Source organism: Galeopterus variegatus, unplaced genomic scaffold, assembly GCF_000696425.1.
Source record: "Galeopterus variegatus unplaced genomic scaffold, G_variegatus-3.0.2 Scaffold2798, whole genome shotgun sequence".
Taxonomy (NCBI): Eukaryota; Metazoa; Chordata; class Mammalia; order Dermoptera; family Cynocephalidae; genus Galeopterus; species Galeopterus variegatus.
The window spans coordinates 78,498-101,371 of NW_007728909.1; the positions used below are offsets into that span (position 1 = coordinate 78,498).

Consider the following 22,874-nt stretch of genomic DNA (forward strand, 5'->3'; position numbering starts at 1 on the left):
TTGCCGGTCCCGGTCCGGTACGGGCACGACACTGAGGGTTGCGATCCGTTGCCAGACACGAAAAAAAAAAAGACAAAAAAAAAAAGGCCCTGCAGCCTTTCAAGTAAAACACTAAGCTGCGGCATGAAGCAGTGATTTCCTGTACACATGGGAGGGCCTCCAGGACTATAGGACCAAGAGGTCCCTTCTGCTGGAAATTTCAGGAATGCATAAGTATCTTTAAGATAAAAATTCTTACCCAGATACACGTGTAAAATGTAAGGCATAAGACCATAAATACCTGAAGGAAATATGCCCAAACACTGATGAAGTTTGTGTTAAATTGGAAGTAATGGAACGATGAATTCACAGTGTTTGTTTGCTTGGGTAATCTCTTTAATCTCTTTCTCCCTCTGCAACTTCAAAATTTTTCCTAGGGCTGGCTGGTTAACTCACTCAGTAGAACATGGTGCTGAATAACACCAAAGCCCAGGATTCAGATCCCCGAACTGGACAGTCACCAAAAAAAAAAACAAACAAAAAGTTAAAGAAATAATTTCCAATCATTATTGAAAAAACCTGTAGGAGCTTGATGCAAATTCAGACACAGAGTTAACAAGTTTCCTTCTAATCGTGCTGAGTGCACATATCCCTCTTCCTGTGACTCCTTCAGTCCCGACAGCCCCTCTTAGGCTGAACAGGCCAGTGGGCTCCGGTAGCCAGGCTGCCTGTGGGAGGGGTGGGCTTGCCCTGCACACTGGCGTGGGTTTCTACAGAGGCTGGTGGTCTCCTCCACTTACCCTCGTTCTCACTTTGACCACATTCACATAGGTCATACCCTCAAGGTCCACCTGGGCCTGTGGCCATCCTTTGTCCTCGAAGGTTCACCAGGTAGGGAAAGACAAAAGGGGCTCTACAGATTCTCTGATATCCCAGAAACAATCCACTCAATGCAGCGTGTCTAAGGACTCTCTTGGTCTCATAAGAAGAGTCTGTGCTCTGGGAAGCAGGACTTCTCTTTCACCAGGGTAGTCCCATACCTGGATGGTATCACTTACAGATACCACAGTTTCTATTGTGAGCAGACTCCTCTTAGCTCCTTCAAACTAGGTGCTGTTTATATATTACCATGTTTCCTCCAGTGTAACCAGCACAGTGCTGTCCCAGGAGGGTCTCAACAGAAGCTTGAATTAAATGGAAGTTCATTAGTCACAGGCATTTAAACCAACAGTGATGTTATATGTCTGCAGGATCTGACAAAGGACAGAGACAATTCTCTTAAAAATGATTTAGCCTGTTCCTGAGAAAAGCAGGCAGTTTTGTCCCTGCACCATGAATCAATTATTAACTGAAATTTTAGCTCTAGTCTCTACCTACAGCTCACTGCAAACTTGGAAAAGTTGCTAACAATTAGTTCCTCTGTAGTTTTCCTATCTTCAGCAAATTAAGATTAAAATATCCACTTCTACCTTTCTAGGAGTATGGTCAGAATGAAATTTATTGATGATGGAAAGAGAAGGATCAAGTCTGATCAGTATTTCATTTCTTAGAGAAAACAAAGATCATCACTGTGAGGACAGTGAACCTTCAGCAAATTAAGATTAAAATATCCACTTCTACCTTTCTAGGAGTATGGTCAGAATGAAATTTATTGATGATGGAAAGAGAAGGATAAAGTCTGATCAGTATTTCATTTCTTAGAGAAAACAAAGATCATCACTGTGAGGACAGTGAACCCATAGAACTTACTGTATATCTGCGGCTGGTTATCCAGAGAGTAGGCAGTAGATTCAGATATAAGAAATTTCTCTTTGAGGTCTCAAAACTGCTGTTTGCTCTTTGCCAGCTCAGATCTCAATTCCTGGATGATTTGTAGCACATTCATTTCTGCCCTTGGACCAGAAAAAAGGCTGAGAAATACTGCCATGCGACATCTGTGGCAGAAGAGGTAGAGCCGGGGACTGGGGAGAAGAAACCCAAACACATGATGGGATAAAAGCAATTGAAATCAAGTAAGTTTAATCAGAACTGAGGAATGACAATAACTAAATCTTAACTTACAGTTGAGAGAAACTTGATCAACACCCCACAAGACTTGAGAGTCCTTTATTGCAGAAATAAAGTCCAAGATGCTGGAGTTCAGAGCCTAAGGCACTGCTTGTAGCTCAGACTCCGACAGGAGTGAGGGAGGCAGGGCCCAGTGTGCCAGGTAATGTCTGGAGTTGCCATAACAGAATTAGAAGGTAGAGGGTGTCATTGAATCTGAGGAGCCTCTGCCTTCAAGTTACCTAGGCCAGGCTGTTTTACAAGACCACCTGGTCTTTTCCGAAGGTCACCACTGTTGGGGACCAGGCCCTCATCAGCCACACTCAATGGTTGTGCACCCTTGTGCTCATACCACCAACTTATCTCTTTCCCCAAAAATCTAAGTATATTTTTAATTGTCTATTCTTGTGTGTGCATAAAATCAATGAGGCAGAAACAGTTTTCCAACAAGTTTTATTTTCTTAAGAGCTGTCTAGAAGTCACTCCTTAACATTACCATTTCCTGAACATTAAAACAGACCTTCAGACTTTTGCTCAAGTACAAAATGTAAAACTTTGTAATGCAAAAATGTAAAATTGTCATGATGTTCTTCTCTGAATATTGTTCCATTTTTCCTAATCTATTAATAAGTATAAACAAAAAGTAGTATATAATACCTAGGGGATAAATCATTAGTGTTTAAAACACTTTATGTCAATTGCCTCAATATCATTCTTGCTGCATTCCATTTTTTGTTGGCTTCCTTTTCCTCACTGGGACAGCTGTTGGCTTTTCACTAAACCTAAGTCAGGTTTGACATCACCACCTCTTAAGCTCCTCGTCTATGTTGGGATGCTTTGGGTATTTCTTAGCATCACTAAACGTTACATTTCATACTTGGGACTTGTGGATTTCATTTTAGCACCACAAGTGCTCTTTACAAGCTGTCAAAGTGATTAAAATAGTTTATGTATACATCCTTGAATACACATAGTGCCCATCTATTTGGGGAATACTTGGAAATCTGATGCTATTTCTTATGCTTTTATTCAGTTCACCTCCTATTGAAAAGAACAGAGTTGAAGAGCAGTTTTTATGGAACATGGCTCAAAGGATCTGTTAGAGTTGACCTAACACCATTGACTGGTGGTTGAATTCCACTAACAGAACATGGTGAGATCAAGTCCTGAGTGTGGGGTGATGATGACCCCCAGTGCGCAGGTGCAGTGGGGTTCGGTGACAGAGAAACTCAGGTTGAAATAAGAGGAACAGGCAGTCAGGGGAGAGTTATCCCCTGAGGCACCTCCTCACTTTCCCGGCATCCACTCCCACCTAGAGGTGTGAGCCTGAGACTTGGGAGACACCTCTGCAGCCCAGGTCTTTTCAGTTTAGCTGAGTTCAGGGTGCAACCCGTGACCATGGGCCACCAGGCATTCATGTCAAAGTGAAGGAAGGAGGACTGGATCAACCACTTTTGAAAGCATGTCTCTCTCACCCCACACCAACCTCCAACTACACTGTGTAATGACATTGGTTTTGATAAATATCTAATGCTTTAAAGTAACCCCTGACCTCCATCAGAAAAGGCACTTTGGCCCAAGCCAATAAGGATAAATTGTGTACAAATGATTGTAGATTATAGGCTAAATATTTAGTGTCTTTTGGGTCCAGATTTTTGCTCTTCTAATAGGTAATGTTAATCTGAGTCAGATCAATTGCAGCTTCAAATGGCTCAAGCTATTTCATTCACTATCATCTGGCCATTGTCATAAGTTCCGCTCTGCCTCTTCCTGTGTCATCCACCATGGGATCTGTTTTATTCCTTAGCCCTAGATAAAGAAACATTTTTTCAGATTGCTTAAGTGCACTAAAGACCTCCTGAATCTGTGAAATCAATGGAAGTGAATGGTTAGCTTTGTTCTTTGGGATACAGGCCATCATTTGATTCGTTTGGGGAAAGTGTTGTGTCCAGAAGTGATTAGGTGCTGCTAAAGGCAGTAAATTTTCTTTTACTACATAACAATTAACCCCATCCATAGATTGCTTTCCCCAAAACCTTACTTTCTGAGCATCATCTTGACCATTTTGTCGATTCATTCCTCAACTGCACATTGTTCAGGCCTTTCTAGTCCATCCCTGTGCTGCTTCTTTTGATTTTGCTACTATCTAACTATGATCTGTGAAATGGAACACAGGGATGGTCCCATGTCAAAAACGCATGACACTCAACTATGACACTTGGCAGCCGGGACACTCTCTGGAAGAGATTCTCCAGATTCCGCTTATCCTGAGTCTGGAGGAAGAAGATAGCCCAGTGCTACCACCACTCTTTGTCATCATCTTCCCTTTCACCAGGCTGGGCCTACGAGTGTCGGCTATTGATGTTCTCACCTACAGAGACCCAGGTGAATTTGGAACAGACGTCTTTAAGCTCTTTACAGTAAGGTCTTGTATACCCTTCCTCTGCATTCCTACTATAACTAACACAATGTGCACCCACAGGAGTCCAGCTAGTGCATTCAGTGGGCTCAGCTAATTTAGAATCCAAGTTCTCTAGATAAGTAGCGATGTTATATTTTATGCATATTGATAGGGTGATTATAGGAGCAAAACAGGGGAGTCAGTTTATTTTGTTTCTAAGAGTACCGAAGTCATCTTGTTTATCAACCACTCGAATGTGAGAAAGCCAGAATTTTAGCCCCATTCGACTATATTCTCACTGAAAACATGAAAGTTACTTTAATCTTTCTTACATCCATTTTTCGATCTGAAATTTAAGGATAAAAGACCAAGCCCCCAAATTCTAGGAATGTGGTCATTATTTAATTTACTTTTATGTGAGGAGACAGCAGTGATATCCGGAGAGCATTTATTTAACTATCAGCAAAAAGAGAAATCATAATCTTTTCAGTAAACATGAACTTAAAAGTCATACTAAACTTGCATCTTTATGTCTCCAGCTGTCCGGGACATTATCAATAGGTATTGGTATCAGCAGTTTCCTCTGGAGACCTTCGTAGTGTTGACTGCTTTGAACCAACCTGGAGCCCAGGTGTTGGCAGCATCCTGAGAGGTCAGAAATCTGTGGTCTGTCACAGGTCATGCAGCTAAGGAAACAAACAAAAAAGGCACCAGGACATCCACTGAGGTAATCCTTACTCACAGTGGCCCCTTCATCCAGTGAACACAGTGACACTACACTGGTTACTAGACTGAGAGCTTTCTGAACTTTGGGATAACACAAGGGGTGTACTCGTGTTTTATTCATCTCTTTGTTCACAGTTCTAGCTCTGGTCCAAGCACTGAGGAGGCCCTCAACATTCAATGAGTTCTTTCAATGAGTGAATAAAAATGGTTGGAAACCTCAGGTCATCTCATCTGCATTTGTTCAGCAATTCCGCTCTGAACAGAGGACCCTGTCTTACACTACCCACACCCTATGACACTCCCCTACAGCAGCGCAGATGGACAGGGAAATGATCTCAGGGATTGCTTTAGTGGTTTACGATATCATTAGAAAGAGAAGCCCCTAACTTGCCCTACTCCGGACTGTCACAAGGCCCCAGTTTAAGGAGAATTACCATATTTTGTTGAAACTGTGTTCTGCCTCTCACTGCTTTAATTTCCCCAGGGAAATGAAACTTTAAGTTTTTAACACAGGGTAAGGCAAATTAAGCATTCAACAAATATTTGAGAAATATTATGTATAAAATCTTCCTCAACTGAAAATGGAGAAGAAAATTACTAGTATTACTACCTCAGATGCAAGGGTCTCCTTATGTTGGCCCTGCCTGACCTAGGGCAGAACTGTTTAATGTAAGAATAGATTTCCTTAACACTTCTCCAAACACTGTTCATTTTTAATGAGCCCACATTTACTTGGTGGGCATCTACTGGCAGGCAGCTCTCAGGTTGAGTTTCTGGGGCCTGGGTCTCACAGTCACGTCCTTCCCCTCTTGGAGTCAGGTTTTCCCTGCCTTATGAACCAGCTATCAGTCCACCCTGTGCAGCTCCTTGGCCAAGTGCACCAGTTCACTATGGAGTAAGTTTCTCTCCCAGTCCTCACTGCTCAACTCAGGCTGCTCTTGAGGGGTCGGATGATGTTGTAGACATTCCTCAGTTTCCCCTGAAGTTTCTGAACCCACCTTATCCTTATTCTAACTTGTTTGATTTTCACCTATCCAGTATTACCTTGTCCTTCTTTGGGTTATTTTCATCCTCCAAATCTGACTTTCTTTCTTCCATCTGCTCCCTCAGATCTATGTTCCCAGGCTGTGATCTGAGCTCATTCTCCACAGGAGACACACAGAGTAGGGACCAGGGTCAGGTCTCAGCTGCAATCCCCAGGGCCCATTTAATGCACATCTCAGTCCCTTGTGGACTAAGAGAAAACTGAGCAGGAAGGGACCCCAGAGAGGTACATTAAAAACCTTAAATTGCTGATGAGGAAACTGAGGCCCAGAAAGACTATAAGAGGCTTTCCCAAGCTCCCACACATCCTGATGACAGCAGAGCCACACACAAGCCTTGGCCTGAACCCTCCCTGTCCACAGCACCTCACTCACCCGTCAGAAACTCACATCCTAACTTCAGAGAACTGAGAGTCAATCATAGCTATCTCCATGGCAAAAACAAAATTATCTATGGAGTCATTGACTTTAAGGGGAGATTCTGTGGGGGGGGCTGATGGAATCACATCACTCCTCAAATGCAAGAACTTTGTGTCACTGGCAGGAATAAAATGTTGGAGAGTGGAAGCATGAGAAAGACTCTTGCCCTTTTACTGATTTGACAATGGAGAAGGCCTGTGAGAAAGAATGCAGGTGGCCTTTAGAAGCAGAGTGCACTCCTTGTCTGACAGCCAGTTCAGAAAAAGAGACCTCAGTCCTCCAACCACAAGGAAATGAATTCTGCCAATATCTAAAGTGAGCTTGGAAAGGTAGCCTGAGCTCTAGATGAAAATGCAACCAGTTGACTCATGGCTTTCAGCTTCGTGAGGCCCGGTGCAGAGAATCCAGCCATGTCATTGCAGACTTCCAATCTACACACCTGTAAGATAACAAATGCATGTTGTTTTAAACTGCTAAGTACATGGTAATTTGTTATGCTGCAATACAAAACTTTATACTATTTGAGTATAGCTCTACTCTCCTGATCTGTATTTTCAGCTACCTGTGTTCTAATCCCTGTTCAAGTTAAAAAAAAAAAAAAAATCAAAGAATCACAATAAAAATCCCAAGCTCACCTTTATGTTACTGTTCCTGAGCTCTTGCAATGTGAAAGACACTACAATGGGCATTTGAGACACTCGAGGGACTTCTTTTTAGTACTGCAAACCTCTGAAAGAATCAAGATGTTAGCATAATTAACTACAGGCTAAAATGTCTTTAAATTGATCATCCATCTCTCTACTTCCTATGGCAATTTTTTTTCTTTTAGCTCCTTGTTCACCTGAGCTGACCAGAGAAGGTTTTACAGCAATTATCACATATTTGCAAAGACAAAGCAATTCCAGAAGAGCAATAGAACAGCCATATTGTCCCCCCAAATAACATCCCCTAGAAAGCAATCTCTCCCCTTCAGACTAGAATTTTTAAGAAGATTCATTTTTTGAAGTTCCATTCTAATGAAAATTTAAGCTTAAGGATCTCTGTTTTCCAATTTTTATTCTGCTCAGGTCCAATCACAGAGACCCCACTTCTCAGCGTGGGTGACATCCCAATTCAAAGGAATTCACATTAACCCAACTTGGTCTAAGTCACATTGTCGCCCCCTCAGGTTTTCTAATCAGAGAGTGCAGCTTCACCACATGTTAGACAAAATTTCTATCTTCTCTTATTCTTCATTTTAGGGATGTCCAGTGAGAAAGAAAAATACCAACCTCTGATGTCCTGAACTGATCTGACACAGCCGGACCTGGGCTTTTCTGCCTTGTTTCGCTAAGCCAGCTCTGGAAGACATCAAACTCAAGAACTGTGTGGAAATATCTACAGCTACTGTTAAATGAAAATTATAGGAGGCCACTGCTTTGGACTAAGTTCCTGCAATAGGCCCCAAAAGACCAGACTAAAAATCAAAATAATGTCACCCCTGATAAGTTTCATGTCACCAAACCTAAACTAAGCTGTGATCTGACCTTCTGAGAAATCAGGAGAGAGATAACGGCCGATTTCCTTAACAGGCCAGTTTAAATCTTCAATAGGCATGATAACCAAGTTCCTTCTGCTTTAATCTTTCGGGATACCCAGAAGGAACCTGAGGTTAAATAATCAGTTACTTTTTATTGCTCTGTCTGCCTGTTCCCAACTTACAAGGAAAATAACTTTGAAATGACCAATCCACTTTATGTTCTTTCTTTTTGTTTTCTTCAGTCTTTTCTGTCTGTAAAACCAATCTCCTCTGCTTAGCTCATTTGAACACCTATTCTATTTTATGGAATGAAGTGTTGCCCCATTTGAGAATTGCAATAAAGCCAGTTGAGATCTTTAAATTTGTTGTAATTTTGTCCTTTGACACCACCATAATGTGATAGTAAAAGAATCAGAAATTTCTGTGTAAAAATAAGTTCTGGAGTTCCAAAGCCTAGGACTCACACAGACAATAAAACCTTGACCTGGCAGGACCCCAGTTAGTCCCCCAATCCTTTTCTTAAGAGGAGTATTTCTAGATTTCTAATCCAGACACCTTATAACAGCCAAGGCAAAACACACTCACATACACACGCAACAACACTATTTTCATGTTGGCAAGAATGCTTACAATCCTGCCAAATGGTTTCAATCTGCTCCTCTCTTCAGACATATGTTTACTGAGTTCCTGCTTTGTGCAAGTCATCCTTTCCACCACTGCAGGAGGAGACCCTTCAGAAGCCCAACACAGATCACCTGAAATTGCTTTTATCCTTTCTGTATAATTCTTTCCTGATTTTGGTGTGTTTTTGCTTCTAAGGACTCTTCTGAGTAGCACTGCCCTTGGGCTGCTGGAACCACTTTGCAACCAGTGCCTCAAAATGGGAAGTACATGGGAGTGTATAACCCCAAATCCCATTTATCTCCCCTCTCTCAAGGCACTCAGTAAGTCACTAACAAGTGCAGGAGTATAAAATCTAAGTTTCTCAGGCCGGGTGAGGAGAACTTTTAAACATAACTTACCTCCAAGTTCCCCAACTGCTATGAGGACAAAGTTCCCCCATGGGACTTTGTCTGAAATCACACATACATAGAAATCAAGTCCAAATAAATCACAGACCTGAATGTAACAGCTAGACTATAAAACTTCAGCAGGAATGCGTAGAAGAAAATACTTGTGACTTTGGGTTAAGCAAGAACTTCTAAGATATTACACCAACAGCATAATCCCTAAAACATAAGAAAATTGAATTTCACTAATATTAAAAGGTGTGTGCTTCAAAAGACACCATTAAGAAAATGAAAGAAAATCCACACACTGGGAGAAAATATTTGAAAATCAAATATCCAATCAAAGATTTTTATATTTATAATATCTAAAAAGCTCTTTGAACTCAATAAAAAGAAGCAACACAATTTTCAAAATTAGCAAAATGTTACCAGGCAAGACAAATAAATGGTTCGCTAGCCTATGAAATAGTGCTCAATGTCAGTCATTAGGGAAATGCAAATTAAAACAACAGTAAAATACCACTTCACATCCACTAGTGTGGCTATGTTCAAAAAGACAGAAAGTACCAAGTGTTGCTGAGAATGTGGAGAAATTGGAACCCCATACATTTCTGGCGAGAATGTAGGATGATGACACTTGGGAAACCAGTTTGACAGTTTCATAAAAAGTTAAACTGAAGTTACCATACAAGCCTGTAAGGAAAACATAGGTGGGGCTGGCCAGTTAGCTAGTTGGTTAGAGTGCAGCCTTATAACGCCAAGGTCATGGGTTTGGAGCCTCATACCAGCGAGCCAGCCACCAAAAAAAAAAAAAAGGTCCATACAAAAATTACTCAGAAATGTTCATGGCAGCATTATTCATAATACCAAAAAAACTGAATACAACTTAAATGTCCATCACTGGTGTGTGGATAAATAAAAAGTGGTATATCTGTACAATGGGATTCTATTCAGCGAAAACAAGAGAAGCAATCTGATACATGCTATAGCATGGATGAACCTCGGAAACATTAGGCTAAGTGAAAGAAGCCAGTCACGGAAGACTACACATCGCCTCGTTCCATTTGTTTGTAATGTCCAGAAAAGACATATCTGTAGAGACAGAAAACAGATTAATGGTAGCTTGAAGCCAGAGGAGGGAGTGGGATTGTCTGCAACGGGCTTGGCGGGAGGGGACTTGGGGAGGTGAAGGAAATGTTCTAAGTCTGGATAATGGTACTGGTTGAACAACTCCTTGAGTTGTACATTTACAATGGGTCGATTTTATTGTACGTAAATTTAATAATAAAAAGTAAGGGCATGGCAGCCCCAAATCAAAAAGTTGTGGTGTCCTGTGATGAAACCTGTGAGTTGACGTGCAGCAACCTGGAGTTGGAGCCAATGGTGACTTAGAGGGTGATTTCTGATATAACCTGCTTCGGTAAGATATTCTGTGGCTTTGCCTTTAGCCTCAGGCCCTGCAGTTGCCCTAGAATCCACAGGGCAGGAGAGGTAAGTGAAGAAGGCCTTGCATCCAGGTAGTATAAGGCCAGGCATCAGGTGAAGACCAGGAGGAGCCGGCTCTCTGGGAGAAGCGCTGTGGACATTTCCTGTCACATATGCAGAACAGCGCTGGGAGGGCCTGAGGCCTGCTTGGTGAAGTGGCTGCTTGAAACAAAAATCTCTTGAATGGTTTGAAGGAATTGTGAGTGGATACCATCCCTCGGTGGGCTCGAACCACCAACTTTCAGCTAACAGGCTAACGCGCTGTTGCTACTACAGAAATGAAGGACAAAAACCTACTTGCTATTTGGAATGACAACGTACTTCCCATCCCTTCAACACCAGCAAAAACAGGTTCAGGTACCTCTAGCCTGTCCAGCCTCGCTGGTATCTGAGACATTGAGTCTTGTCTTTGGGAGCTTCTGGTCCTTGACACTGAGCCGGTGGGCTCGAACCACCAACTTTCAGCTAACAGGCTAACGCGCTGTTGCTACTACAGAAATGAAGGACAAAAACCTACTTGCTATTTGGAATGACGACGTACTTCCCATCCCTTCAACACCAGCAAAAACAGGTTCAGGTACCTCTAGCCTGTCCAACCTCGCTGGTATCTGAGACATTGAGTCTTGTCTTTGGGAGCTTCTGGTCCTTGACACTGAGCCTGAGGGAGCCTGGGATTCTGACACCTGAAATCTGGGTCCAAAGCCTTTCCTGCCTGTTCCTCGCCATCTCAGCAGTAGCCCCACTACCATGATGACTGCAGCCTCTGGGGCTGAAGTCATTGACTTTCTCATTCTTAGATCCCCTTCACTCCTCGTGCTCTCGGCTATTCCGCCCCAGACCTGGGGCCTGACGCGCGTGGGAAGGACCAGAACCAGCTGTGTCCCCACCATGCTGCCCCCAGGCCTCCAGAGGTGACTCCAACCCGGCAGGGAACAGGGGTTTGCACATGATGCAGCCTCTTGCAGGGAGCAGGCCCAGCACCCGGTGGGCACCTAATAAATGCTCTAAATTTAGTAGTTTGTACTAAAAAGTAGTATCAATGAACAACAGGCATTCTGCTGCAGGGTCCTTCCACTGGGAACTATTAGTTTTAGTCCCAGAGTTTCTCCAAAACAGGAAGATGTGAAAAGTTTTTCAAAGGATGCTGTTCTTTTAAACCTTCATTCCAGCAGCAGATTTACAACAAGGTAAATGTCTTGATTGTAGAAACCTGTAGACGACTTTTACAATGGCACTGAGCTCCAGGACCCTGGGGCGGCCTCTGCCTGGGGGACGCCTGTGGCAGAGAAGGGCACAAGCAGGTGAAAGCTGAAAAGGAGGACAAGAAAATAGATGATTCTGGAGACAGCATCCTCTCCCACACTTGGTTTGGCTAGTCTTTTTGAGATAGGAGATGCTCAGCTTCCCTGGGTTGGAGTTTCAGGACCCATCTCTGGGTTTCAAGCCATTACTAGAGGTCTAGGCCCTCCCCTAGAGGAAAGTTACTGTTGCTGGTTAGACCTATTTTCAGCACCAACTGGGGGAAAATGAGATCACAAGGGGGCTGGCTTATGCAAATCCAGTGGCTGGGCATGCTCAGTAAAGGGGAGTTTGTCCTCTAAATTACCTCCCACTAGAGGTGCTAGAGAGCGCAGCTGTATTCCTGAATGGTCTAGATGCTACATGTGGTAAGATTTAGCCAATGAACCTGCTCCATAAAGAGACCCACTGAACATGTGCAACACTATGTTACATAATTGGAGACCACCCCCTTAATTGAATATTCATTAGATAGCAAAAGTATAAAAAACAAATTCCAGCAGAAAGCGGGACTGTTGCTCACTCACTTGAGCCAGCTTGTACTCTGTGCTGAACTTTATGTATTGCTGACTTTTGTGTTAAATTTGCAGTGGGCCCTGTCCAGTCTCTGGAGCTGGGCCACACTCTCTCTGTGGAATCTGTATCTCTTATTCATTATATTAAACTTGTCCTCGTTCTACTGTGACTCAGCTCTTGAATTCTTTCCTGTGGGAGAGTCAAGAATCTGGTAAGAGGACGGAGTGGGTTGAGGCTGGCTATCAGGCTCCCCAGACCCTTCCTCCAACATTGATTTTAATTTCAACCATTCAAACAGATGTCTACTAGTATCCGCTGGTTTTAATATGCATTTCTCTAACTGAAGATGTTGGGCATCTCTTATGTGCTTATTTACCATTCGCTTTCTTTGGTGAAGTGTCTTTTCATATATTTTGCTTATTTTTTTAATAATAGGTTGTTTTCTTTTTGTTGAGCTTTCAGAGTTCTTTAAAGGTTCTAGATACTAGTCTTTTATTAGATATATGCTTTGCAAAGATTTTCTCCCACTAACTGGCTTGTCCTTGCTTTTACTTCACAATGTCTTTTGAAGAGCAAAAGTTTTGTATTTTAATGAGGTCCAACTTATCAATTTGTTCTTTGATGAGTTGTGCTTTTGCTGTCAGATCTAAAAAACTTTTCCTAACCCAAGATAACCAAGATTTTCTCTGAGTTTTATAGTTTTAGGTTTTGCATTTTCTTTTATGACCTATTTTGAGTCAATTTTTGTATAATAGTATGAGGTTTAGATCCAAGTTCACATGTTTTTGTATGTAAAAATCCAATTGTTCCAGCACCACTTGTTAAAAAGGTTATCTATCCTTTCTCCACTGTATTGCACATGGGCCTTTGTCAAAACGGATTGTCCATACATGTCTATCTCTGGACCCTCCATTTGGTTGCACTGACGGGTATGTCTATCTTATACCAGTACTACACTGTTTTAATTACTGTGGCTTTATAGTTATTCCTGAAATCAGGTAGTGTTAGCCCTACAAATTTGTTTCTTTCTTCAGGTGATTTGGCTATTCTAGGTCTTTTTCATTTCCACATGAATTTTAAAATCAGCTTTGCAATTTTACCAAAAATCTTGCTGGAATTTTCCCTGGGATTGTGATGAACCTATAGATCAATGTAAGGATAATTGACATGTTAACAATATTGAGTCTCCTGACCCAATAGGAGACTTTAATTACTCTTGGCAATATTCTGTAGTCTTCAGTGTACAGACTTTCACATCTTTTGTTAAGTAGTTCCCATTTTTTGATGCTATTGTAAATACTGCTTTTAAATCGCAACTTTCAATTGTCCCTTGATAGCATATAGAACACCAAGTTTTTGCATATTCACCCATCTTGCAACCTTACTAAACTCAGTTATAAATTTAGTAGCTGTTTTGCAGGTTCCATCAGATTTTTGACATAAGCAATCATGCTATTGGTGAATAAAGAGAAGTTTATTTCTTCTTTTCCAGTCTGGATTCCTTGTATTTCTCTTTTTTGCCTGATTGCACTGATTAGAACCTTCAGTACAAGGTGGAATCGAAGTAGTGAGAGGGGGCTGGCTGCTTAGCTCAATCGGTTGGAGCCTGCTGCTGGTAACACCAAGGTCCAGAATTCCATCCCTGTACTGGCCAAGTCCCCCGCCCACCCCACACCCCTCCAAAATAGTGCGAGCACACATTCCTGTATTGTTTCTGGTCTTGGGGGAAAGCAATTCAGTTTTTTAAAAGCATGATGTTAGCAGAAGGTTTTTCCTAGATCTCCTTTATCAGGCTGAAGAAGTTCCTTTCTATTCCTAGTTTGTGGAGAGGTTTTTTTTTCGAACCCTCGGCAGGAGCACTGCCGCGCTCCCAAGCGTCGCACTCAACTGAGTGTGCCACCGGGCCGGCCCTGCCTTTTCTTTATACTGAATTACATTGGCTGGTTTTTGAATGTTAAACCAATTAAAAAATGATCATATGCATTTTTTTTTCCTTTTTGTCTTTTTTTGTGACTGGTAATGGGATCGCAACCCTCGGTGTCACGCCCGCACCGCGGTCAGCCAGTGAGCAGACCGGTCTCTATATGGGATCCGAACCCTTGGCAGGAGCACTGCCGCGCTCCCAAGCGTCGCACTCAACTGAGTGTGCCACTGGGCCGGCCCTGCCTTTTCTTTATACTGAATTACATTGGCTGGTTTTTGAATGTTAAACCAACTCTGCATTTCTGAGGTAAATCTCACTTGGACTTAATGTATTATCCCTTTAACATATTTTTGGACTTGATATGCTGATATTTTATTTAGGATTTTTGTATTTGTGTCCATAGTTTTCTCCTAATGTCTTTCTCTGGTTCTGGTATTAGGATAATACTGGCTTCATAGAACAAGTTGGGAAGTATTCCCTCCTCTTCAACTTTTGAAAAGGGTTTGTTTAGAATTGGTATTATTTCTGCCTTAAAACTTTGCTAGCCTTCACAAGTGACACTATCATGACCAGGACTTCCCTCGTGGGAATGCTATTAACTACAAACTCAATTTCTTTGACAAGTTACATACTCCCCAGGCTATCTATCTTTTTGGATGTGCTTTGGTATTTTATTTCTTTCAATTTATTCATTTTATCTAGATTATTGAACTCAATGGCATGAAGTTGTTTATAATAGTCCCTTATTATCCTTTTAATATCTGTAGAATCTGCACTGTGTCATCTCTCTTATTCCTGATATGGGTAAATTGTATTCTTCTCTTTCTTTCTCTCTCTCTGTCCTCCTTCATGAGTCTGATTAGAGGCTGTCTATTTCTTTTTTTGTGACTGGTAAGGGGATCGTAACCCTTGGCTTGGTGTCGCCTGCACCGCGCTCAGCCAGTGAGTGCACCGGCCATCCCTATATAGGATCCGAACCCACGGCCTCGGTGCTACCAGCACCGCACTCTCCCGAGTGAGCCATGGGGTTGGCCCAGAGGCTGTCTATTTCATTGATCATCTTAAAGAATCATCTTTTGGTTTTATTGATTTTTTTCTACTAATTTTCTCTCTTCTATTTCATTGATTTCTATCTTCATCTTTATTATTTGCTTTCTTTTTAGTTTGAGTTTAATTTGCTCTTCTTTTCTAGTTTCTTAAGGTAGAACCTAAGGTCACTGATTTGAGATCATTTCTTCTTTTTTAATATAGGAGTTCAGTGCAAAAATCTGCCCCTCTCCATTTTGGTATGTGGTGTTTTCATTTTCATTCATTCAAAATAATTTTTCATTTCCCTTTTGATTTATCCTTTGATCCACGGGTACATGGGTAAGTATTGTACACATTTGACAAATATTTGGGGGATTTTCAAAAAAATCTTTCCATTGTTGATCCTAGAACATACTTTTGTGACTTGAATCCTTTTGAAATTTTTGAGACTTGTTTTATGTCCCAGAGTGTGGTCTGTCTTGGTAAATGCTGCAAGTGCACTTGATGAGAGGTGCATGTGTATCCTGCTCTTGCTGCGTGGAATGTCCTATAAATGTTAATCAGGTCAATTTGGTTAATAGTGTTGCTAAGTTTGCTATATCTGTTAATTTTCTGCTCCTTGTTCTAACAATTATTGGGAGAGGAGTTTTGAAATATCGGAGTATAATGTCAATTTATTTCTCCTTTCAGTTCTATTAGGGAATTTGTGGTTTTTTGTTTGTTTGTTTTTGTTTGTTTTGGCTGCTGGCAATTAAGAGGATCTGAACCCTTGGCCGTGGTATTATCAGCACCATGCTCTAACTAAGTGAGTTAACCAGCCAGCCCTCTATTAGTTTTTGCATCATGTGCTTTGAAGCTCTGTTATTAGGTGTGGTTATTTTGTCTTCTTGATGAATTAATCCATTTATTATTGTGAAATAAATGTCTTTATTCCTGGTAATATGATTTTGTCTGAAATCCACTTCATCTTATATTAATGTAGCTTTTTCACTTTCCTTTTGACTACTGTTAACATAGTACATCTTTTTCCATCCTTTTACTTTTGTGTATTTGTATCTTCATTTCTTAAGTGCATTTCTTGTAAGCAGCATATACTTAGGTCTTGCTTTTATTCAGTCTGACAATCTCTGCCTTTTAGTTGGTGTGTTTAGACCACCTACATTTAATATGATTATTGAAAGGGCTAGGTTTGAGTCTTTCAGCTTGTTTTAGTTTTTTATTCCTCTTCTCCTCCTTTTTTTCTTTTTCTGCTTTCTTTTGGATTAAACTAGTATTTTTTATTATTCCATTTCAATTCCTTTGGTTTCTAGCTATAGCTTTTTGTTTTGTTATTTTAGTGGTTGCTTTAAGGAATCGTATTACATACCTTTTATTTAACACAGTCTATTATGCCACTTCACATACAGTATAAGAACCTTAGAATATACCTTTATATTTCCATTCCTGGCCTTTATGCTGTTGTTACATGCAGTTTGTTTTTACATGTCACAAACCCCCCAAACCATTGTTATTATTGTTGTTTAAACAGTCAATTTTCTTTTAAAGATATTTAAATACTAAGAAAAAAGTGTATGTTTTGCCCACTTAGTTACCACTTCCAGTGCTCTTCATCCTTTGTAGATATCCAGATTTCCATTTGATATCATTTCCTTCTGCCTGAAGAATGTCTTTTAACATTTCTAGGAGCACAGGTCTGCCGGTGGTGAATTCTTTCATATTTTGAATGTGTGTTTAGGAATTTATTACATCTTCACTCTCTGAAAGATAATTTTGCAGGGTGTAGAATTCTATGTAGACAATTTTTTTCTTGGAGTATTAAAGACCTGGCTTCATTGTCTTCTCACTTGCATTGTTTCTGGTATGAGAAATGGAAGATATAGAAAGATCCAATATAACTTTAAGAAATGAAAACTACAGTGTCTGAGAGATGTACTGAAGGGGACTAACAGCAGATTAGAAAACGCAAAAGAAAAAAATTAGTGAATATGAAGGCATAGCAAAAATATTATCCAAAAGGAAACAGTGAGAAAAAAATAATCTAAAAAAAAAAAAAGGAAGAAAGAAAAACAAGAAAAGAACATCAGTGAGATGTGAAACAAGTACAGTTGACCTAATATACAGGTAATTAGGCCCAAGATATGTCATTCCTATCTTTTTTTCTGTGTAAGTAACAAGATTTTTTTTTCTGGCTTTTTTCCCCCCTTTGGCTGTTGGCTATAAGGGGATCTAAGCCCTTGACTTTGGTGTTAAAACAGTGATCTAACAAACTGAGTTAACCAGCCAGCTCTTCTCTAGTTTTTTAAAAAGATTTTCTCTTTATTATTGTTGAGCAGTTTATGATATGCCTTGGTGTCATTTGTTCATGTCTCTAGTGCTATTAAGGCTAGTACTTTAATATATTGAGCTTCTGGTATCTGTGGATTTATAGTTTTTATTACATTTAATAAGTTTTTGGTTATTGTTTCTTTAAAAAGTTTTTTTGCCAGTACCCCTTTCCCCCTTGGAGGACTCCAAAAGGGACCCCAGTAGTGTAAAGGGTTCCATTCAGAGGATCTTTCTCCCACTGTTGTCAGAAAACATTCTAGTACATTACTTGCTAAGCAGCAGAAACAGCACTAGGTTCTGTCCATGAGTTGGTGGTATTGCTGTGCCCAGGGCAGAAGAGGAAAAGGAAGAGGAGCAGGAGGAGGAAGAGGCAAGGTAAGATATCTGAAACATCTGGACTCTCTGAACTGCAAAATGCAGCACCTAGTTGCACAGATATCTCTGAGTTCATGGCTTCAGGAGGCCTTTTTGCCATAAAGGGGTAACATGGTTCCCTTTTGTCCCAGCCAAAAATGGTGGAGTGAAGGGTGGGTGGGCTGAAGGGGGTGTTCTCATAGATTTAAGACTTGCAACCCACCTGTTCATAATCCAGAGTATACCGGAGCTAAAGTGTCTCCCTTTTGCCTACCTAGTAGAGCAATTCAGGGGGTGGGTGGTGATTACACTGGTCCTTTCAGAGAACCGCCTTGTAAAAATACTAAGAAAAATACAAAACTATGAGGTCTTGCTAGAAGGATGGGGAGAAAGAGAGAAAAAGTACTTGTCACTTAAACAATAATTTTCAGAAAATAGTGCTAACACAATGTACCACCACTACATATTACACAGGGCTTGGCATGTTCAACATGCAATAGGTAAGCTTTACAATGGGAAAAACCACTCTCATGACCATGGTACCTCTCTTGCCAGGTAACCATGGGGTTCCACCTGCCACCCCAGCTCATCCTCAAACTCCTTACACTGTACACACGTGGTCACTTTGCTCCCCCTTGCTCCTCCTCCTTTTTTGAACCCCTAGTCCCTCCACACAACCCTTCCTAATAATTCAAGCAGCATCCTTAGAAAACTTCTACAGTCCTGAGAATTATATCGTATTTAAGTGGCTGCCAGACTAGTAGTCCCAGCATTGCTTGTAAACATAAGACAGCCCCCTTAATATCTCAAGGCAGCTCCTGTTCCTCCACCCAACATCCCGCCCCCCCAACCAGCCGCATCTCCCCTCCCACTCCACCCAGCTGGCCAATGGGCATGAAGACTGTCGAGGGGAGAGTGACGTCATGATCCTCTTCCACATATGGTAGCCAGGGATCCAGGGCTTGAGAAAGACTCACCTTGCTCATCTACGTGGGTTCTTAACCTTTCTCCCAGGTTATAATCTTGTATGGACCCTTGTGATTACACTGGACCCTCCAGGACAATCCCCCCACCTCAACATCCTTAACTGAACCACATCTGCCAAGTCTCTTTTGCCATGTAAAGTAACATATTCACAAGTTCCAGGGATTAGGATGAGGACACTTTTGAGGGAGTTTATCCTGCTACCACATCTGGGTGAACACATTTCTGCAAATCTGTCTGTGCCAGGCCCTCACTTCTGAAAGTCAGCCAGTTGAAAGCAAGTCAGTCCAATGAACAGCTTTTGAGTGCCAACCTAGTTGGCAGCTGACACCAGCTCACTGACATCTCTAACTTTCTCCAGTCCGTGAACTCCGCATTTCCCAAAAATTCTACATAAGATTAGCAATCTGTTCTCCTAAGAGAGACTGCCTAATCAGCATCAATCTCTCTTACTTAAGAAAGCAATAAATTCAGCTTTGTGCTTATTATTGCAGAAATTATGAAGCTGTTTATTTGACAGAATACTTTAATATTACATGTATAAAATTACAAGAAAAAAAAGAAGGAAGAAAATTTAAAGAAAGACTATGCACATGCCATCATAGGGGCATTTGAATCAAGGGGGGAGAAGGAGAATCTCTGTCAGGAGAAGAACCTGAGGATCCAGTGCCAGAGTCACCCAGGGTCAGAGAGGGGAGCTACAAACACCACGTGAGAGAAAGGGCCTGCGGTTACATGGCCATTGGCCTAAGCAGCTTCTACCTGGGCCTTTCTGGAATCTGCCCCAATATTTTTCTTTTTCTCTACTCAACACTCTCAACCTGCTTTCCACTGGTTAAGGCTGATCTTTGACTTTATCAGCACCGCACTCTACCGAGTGAGCCACGGGCCGGCCCATGATCTTTGACTTTAGAAGGAGAATCAAACCTCTGGTTTATGATTTCATAACTTAATGTGACACATGTAAAAATGTCCCAGACCAAGGATCTTCTCTGATTTTCTTTGGAATAAGTTTGACATCTTCACAAATAACCTAGAATGACAAAGAATAGGGCGAGAGTGATTCTTATTTGAATTATAGAAAATTAGAAGACATTGGTTGTCATAAAGACTTTTTTTATAAGAATGAGCTCTGTTTGTGTCACAGGAAAACAACGTAAGTTGCAAAAAGTTAAATATTGAAGAATCTTCCTCTCAAAGATGCATTTTTGCAACCATTTTTTTTAAGGCTCAGAGCTACTTTTAAACATTCACGAAGGGTAAAATACAAGAAAAGCTTTTTAGACTTTTCTCCAAAAGGAATTTGTCGCATTTTTGCAACCATTTTTTTTAAGGCTCAGAGCTACTTTTCAACATTCACGAAGGGTAAAATACAAGAAAAGCTTTTTAGACTTTTCTCCAAAAGGAATTTGTGACTGGATTTCGACCTGATCTCAGACTTACATGATGTAATATGTTGTTATTCTCATAAATGTTACTAGTTAATAAAATGAATTTCTTAGGATTAATATTTGAGTTGTCCATTGATTACTTATGATCTTATCAAGGCCAACCTGCCCTGGCAGCACAGGATGGAGGAGGAGATTTGCTGGGATGCTTGAATAACCACAAGACAAGATGCCCTCAAGTTTTGCTACTTTGTCTATAAATAATATTTAACAGTTTTGCTGGCTTTTTATCCATTCAGCAGATTCTGCCAGTGAGCTCCTCCGTACATGGAAGCCAAAGGCACTCATGGAAATACTTAAACAGCTGGGTATAAAAGCAGAGCTTAAGTTCACTCTTCCTCACCATCTCCATCCCAGGCACAAGTCTGTTGACAGGTCTTTTTGTTAGTGGTGGTGATGGTAGCGTTTAAGTTTTTGGTCCTAGTTGTCGTCGTTTGTTCTCATTTTTTAACTGTTTCTAGGAAACAACTGTGAAGTGACAGCTTTACTTTAATTCTGCAAGTCAAAAGGATGTAAGCGTTTAAGTTTTTGGTCCTAGTTGTCGTCGTTTGTTCTCATTTTTTAACCGTTTCTAGGAAACAACTGTGAAGTGACAGCTTTACTTTAATTCTGCAAGTCAAAAGGATGTAGCTAAGGACTTTTCCCAAGAAACACATTAAGATTTTTATTTCAACATTTATGGAATAAAATGTACTTTAAAATTAAAGGTTCTAAAATTCATTTGTAGTTTTGATTCAATGTTATAGAACAATGTTTTTTAAATTGTGGTCCGCAGCCCACCTACATCAGAATCACCTGTGGTGCTTATATAAAAAATGCAGATTCTAGGGCCCCACATCAACTAAATCTGTTGGGATTGAAGCCCAGGAAATAGCTCCTATAATCTCCACAGCTGATTGTAAGGTACACCAAGTTTAAGAACCCATCAAATAGAATTTGTCCTCCCCATTTTCATACACTTGGTCTAGTAACTGGTGCAGAAATAGGAAAGAAAGCAGGCAAAGAAAACTATTCTTTTATACACATTTTCCTTTAATAGTCACCAAAAACACTGTCATTTCCTCTCACCTACCCTGTCCACCAGTTATGTTGGCCTTCAGTGTGGCTATAGCAACATATATAAATCTATATCATACATTTATACACACATACACACATTCTATAAGCACTGTGAAGACACAGACTGGACTTAGCACAGCTGGTGGCCTATCCCATGCCACTTAAAAACAAGTGCAGGTTTGCTGGATGCAAGACTTTTAATGGGTCTGCTCTAGCCATGAGTCCCCAGTTCCCCCAAGGGAAGTTAGGATGACAAATTGGGACAGCTTATGTAGAGGGAGGTCACTATAATTTGGAGATCACATAAGAAAAGAAATTGCAGGTGCTAGGCTAAGCCTCAAATGGCATGTGGGAAGTCACCACTTTCACCATGTGGATGCAAAGAACTCAGGTGTGGTGGTACAGAAGGAAGGCCAGCTTGACTCAACCCAAGGGAGGTTATCGGCAGGTAGGGTGTGCATCTGTGAGTAGTGCTCGCTGAGCCCCCGCCAACACTGTCCTGCAGGGCTGCAATGCTCAGTAGTGTGCTTCTAGAACTGCCTGAGGAGCTCCACCGTATTGGGACCACATGCCCCAGTCACAGGACACAAAGTCCTCTTCCTCCTGACTTGACCATCTGAGGACAGCTGCTGAGGTGAGAAACGTGCTGTGGCTACTGAGCCTGCCACTGGGCTTGTTAAGAAGCAGTGTCACAAGGTCCTCTGCCAACAATGTGTATTTGGGTTAGTGCTGGGCCAAGTGGATCTTGGCTAATGGTATTGCCAGAAGGCTTTCTGCCTTTCTGCCCATACCACCAGGGCACATCTTTCACTCCCTCTTCTGGAATCTCCAGCAGATTTGGAGGACTGGGGCCCAGCTCCTCCTTAGCAGATAGGTAGCTGCATGAAAGGGGGGCAGGCCCATCCTTCCTGCTCTTTTAAGGATGTCTGGTGGCTTTGCTTCTTGCATGGCTCCTGGAAGGCAAGGGTCACAAGATTGGAGTGCATGGCAGAGCCCTTAGGGATTTCACCTGCAGACAAAAATAGAACAAACAAAATCAGAATGTAATGTCAGACCCTGCTGATGGCTTCCTCAGGCTGGAGTGCAGCTAAGTGGTGACTAAAAGAAGCAGGAGCATAGTGAAAACCAGTTAAGAGGACAAACTGAGGGGATGCACTAGGGTCTGGAGGAGCAACTGGTGCCCCCAAGTTAGAGGAAAAGCCTCCCCACCTCCCCATGCTCTAAGACCCTTGCTCAAAGCTACTGCAAACTTGTTGGCTGGATCCTACCATTCCATTTTCAGGAGCCAGATTATTCTCCAAGTCACT

At 41.4% G+C, this 22,874-nt stretch overlaps 2 protein-coding genes and 1 long non-coding RNA gene across 3 annotated transcripts in view; 1 reads left to right on the forward strand and 2 right to left on the reverse strand.

Moving 5' to 3' along the window:
- The window catches only part of NBPF7 (neuroblastoma breakpoint family, member 7), a 56,772-nt gene extending 52,063 nt beyond the window's left edge, over positions 1-4,709 (reverse strand). The window contains 3 exon segments of the mRNA XM_008583028.1: positions 1,729-1,908; positions 1,911-1,940; positions 4,652-4,709. Coding sequence (XP_008581250.1) covers positions 1,729-1,908; positions 1,911-1,940; positions 4,652-4,709 — 268 coding nt within the window.
- A 240-nt stretch (positions 4,710-4,949) lies between these two features.
- On the forward strand, positions 4,950-5,372 carry LOC103598956. The gene is made up of 2 exons (XR_551251.1): positions 4,950-5,153; positions 5,288-5,372. It is a non-coding gene; the product is annotated as an uncharacterized LOC103598956 (long non-coding RNA).
- A 16,136-nt stretch (positions 5,373-21,508) lies between these two features.
- Positions 21,509-22,874, reverse strand: part of PDE4DIP (phosphodiesterase 4D interacting protein) — a 153,448-nt gene continuing 152,082 nt past the window's right edge. The window contains exon 43 of the mRNA XM_008583029.1: positions 21,509-22,616. Within this exon, the coding sequence (XP_008581251.1) occupies positions 22,431-22,616 (186 nt within the window). The 3' untranslated portion in view covers positions 21,509-22,430. The remainder of the gene's footprint in view (positions 22,617-22,874) is intronic.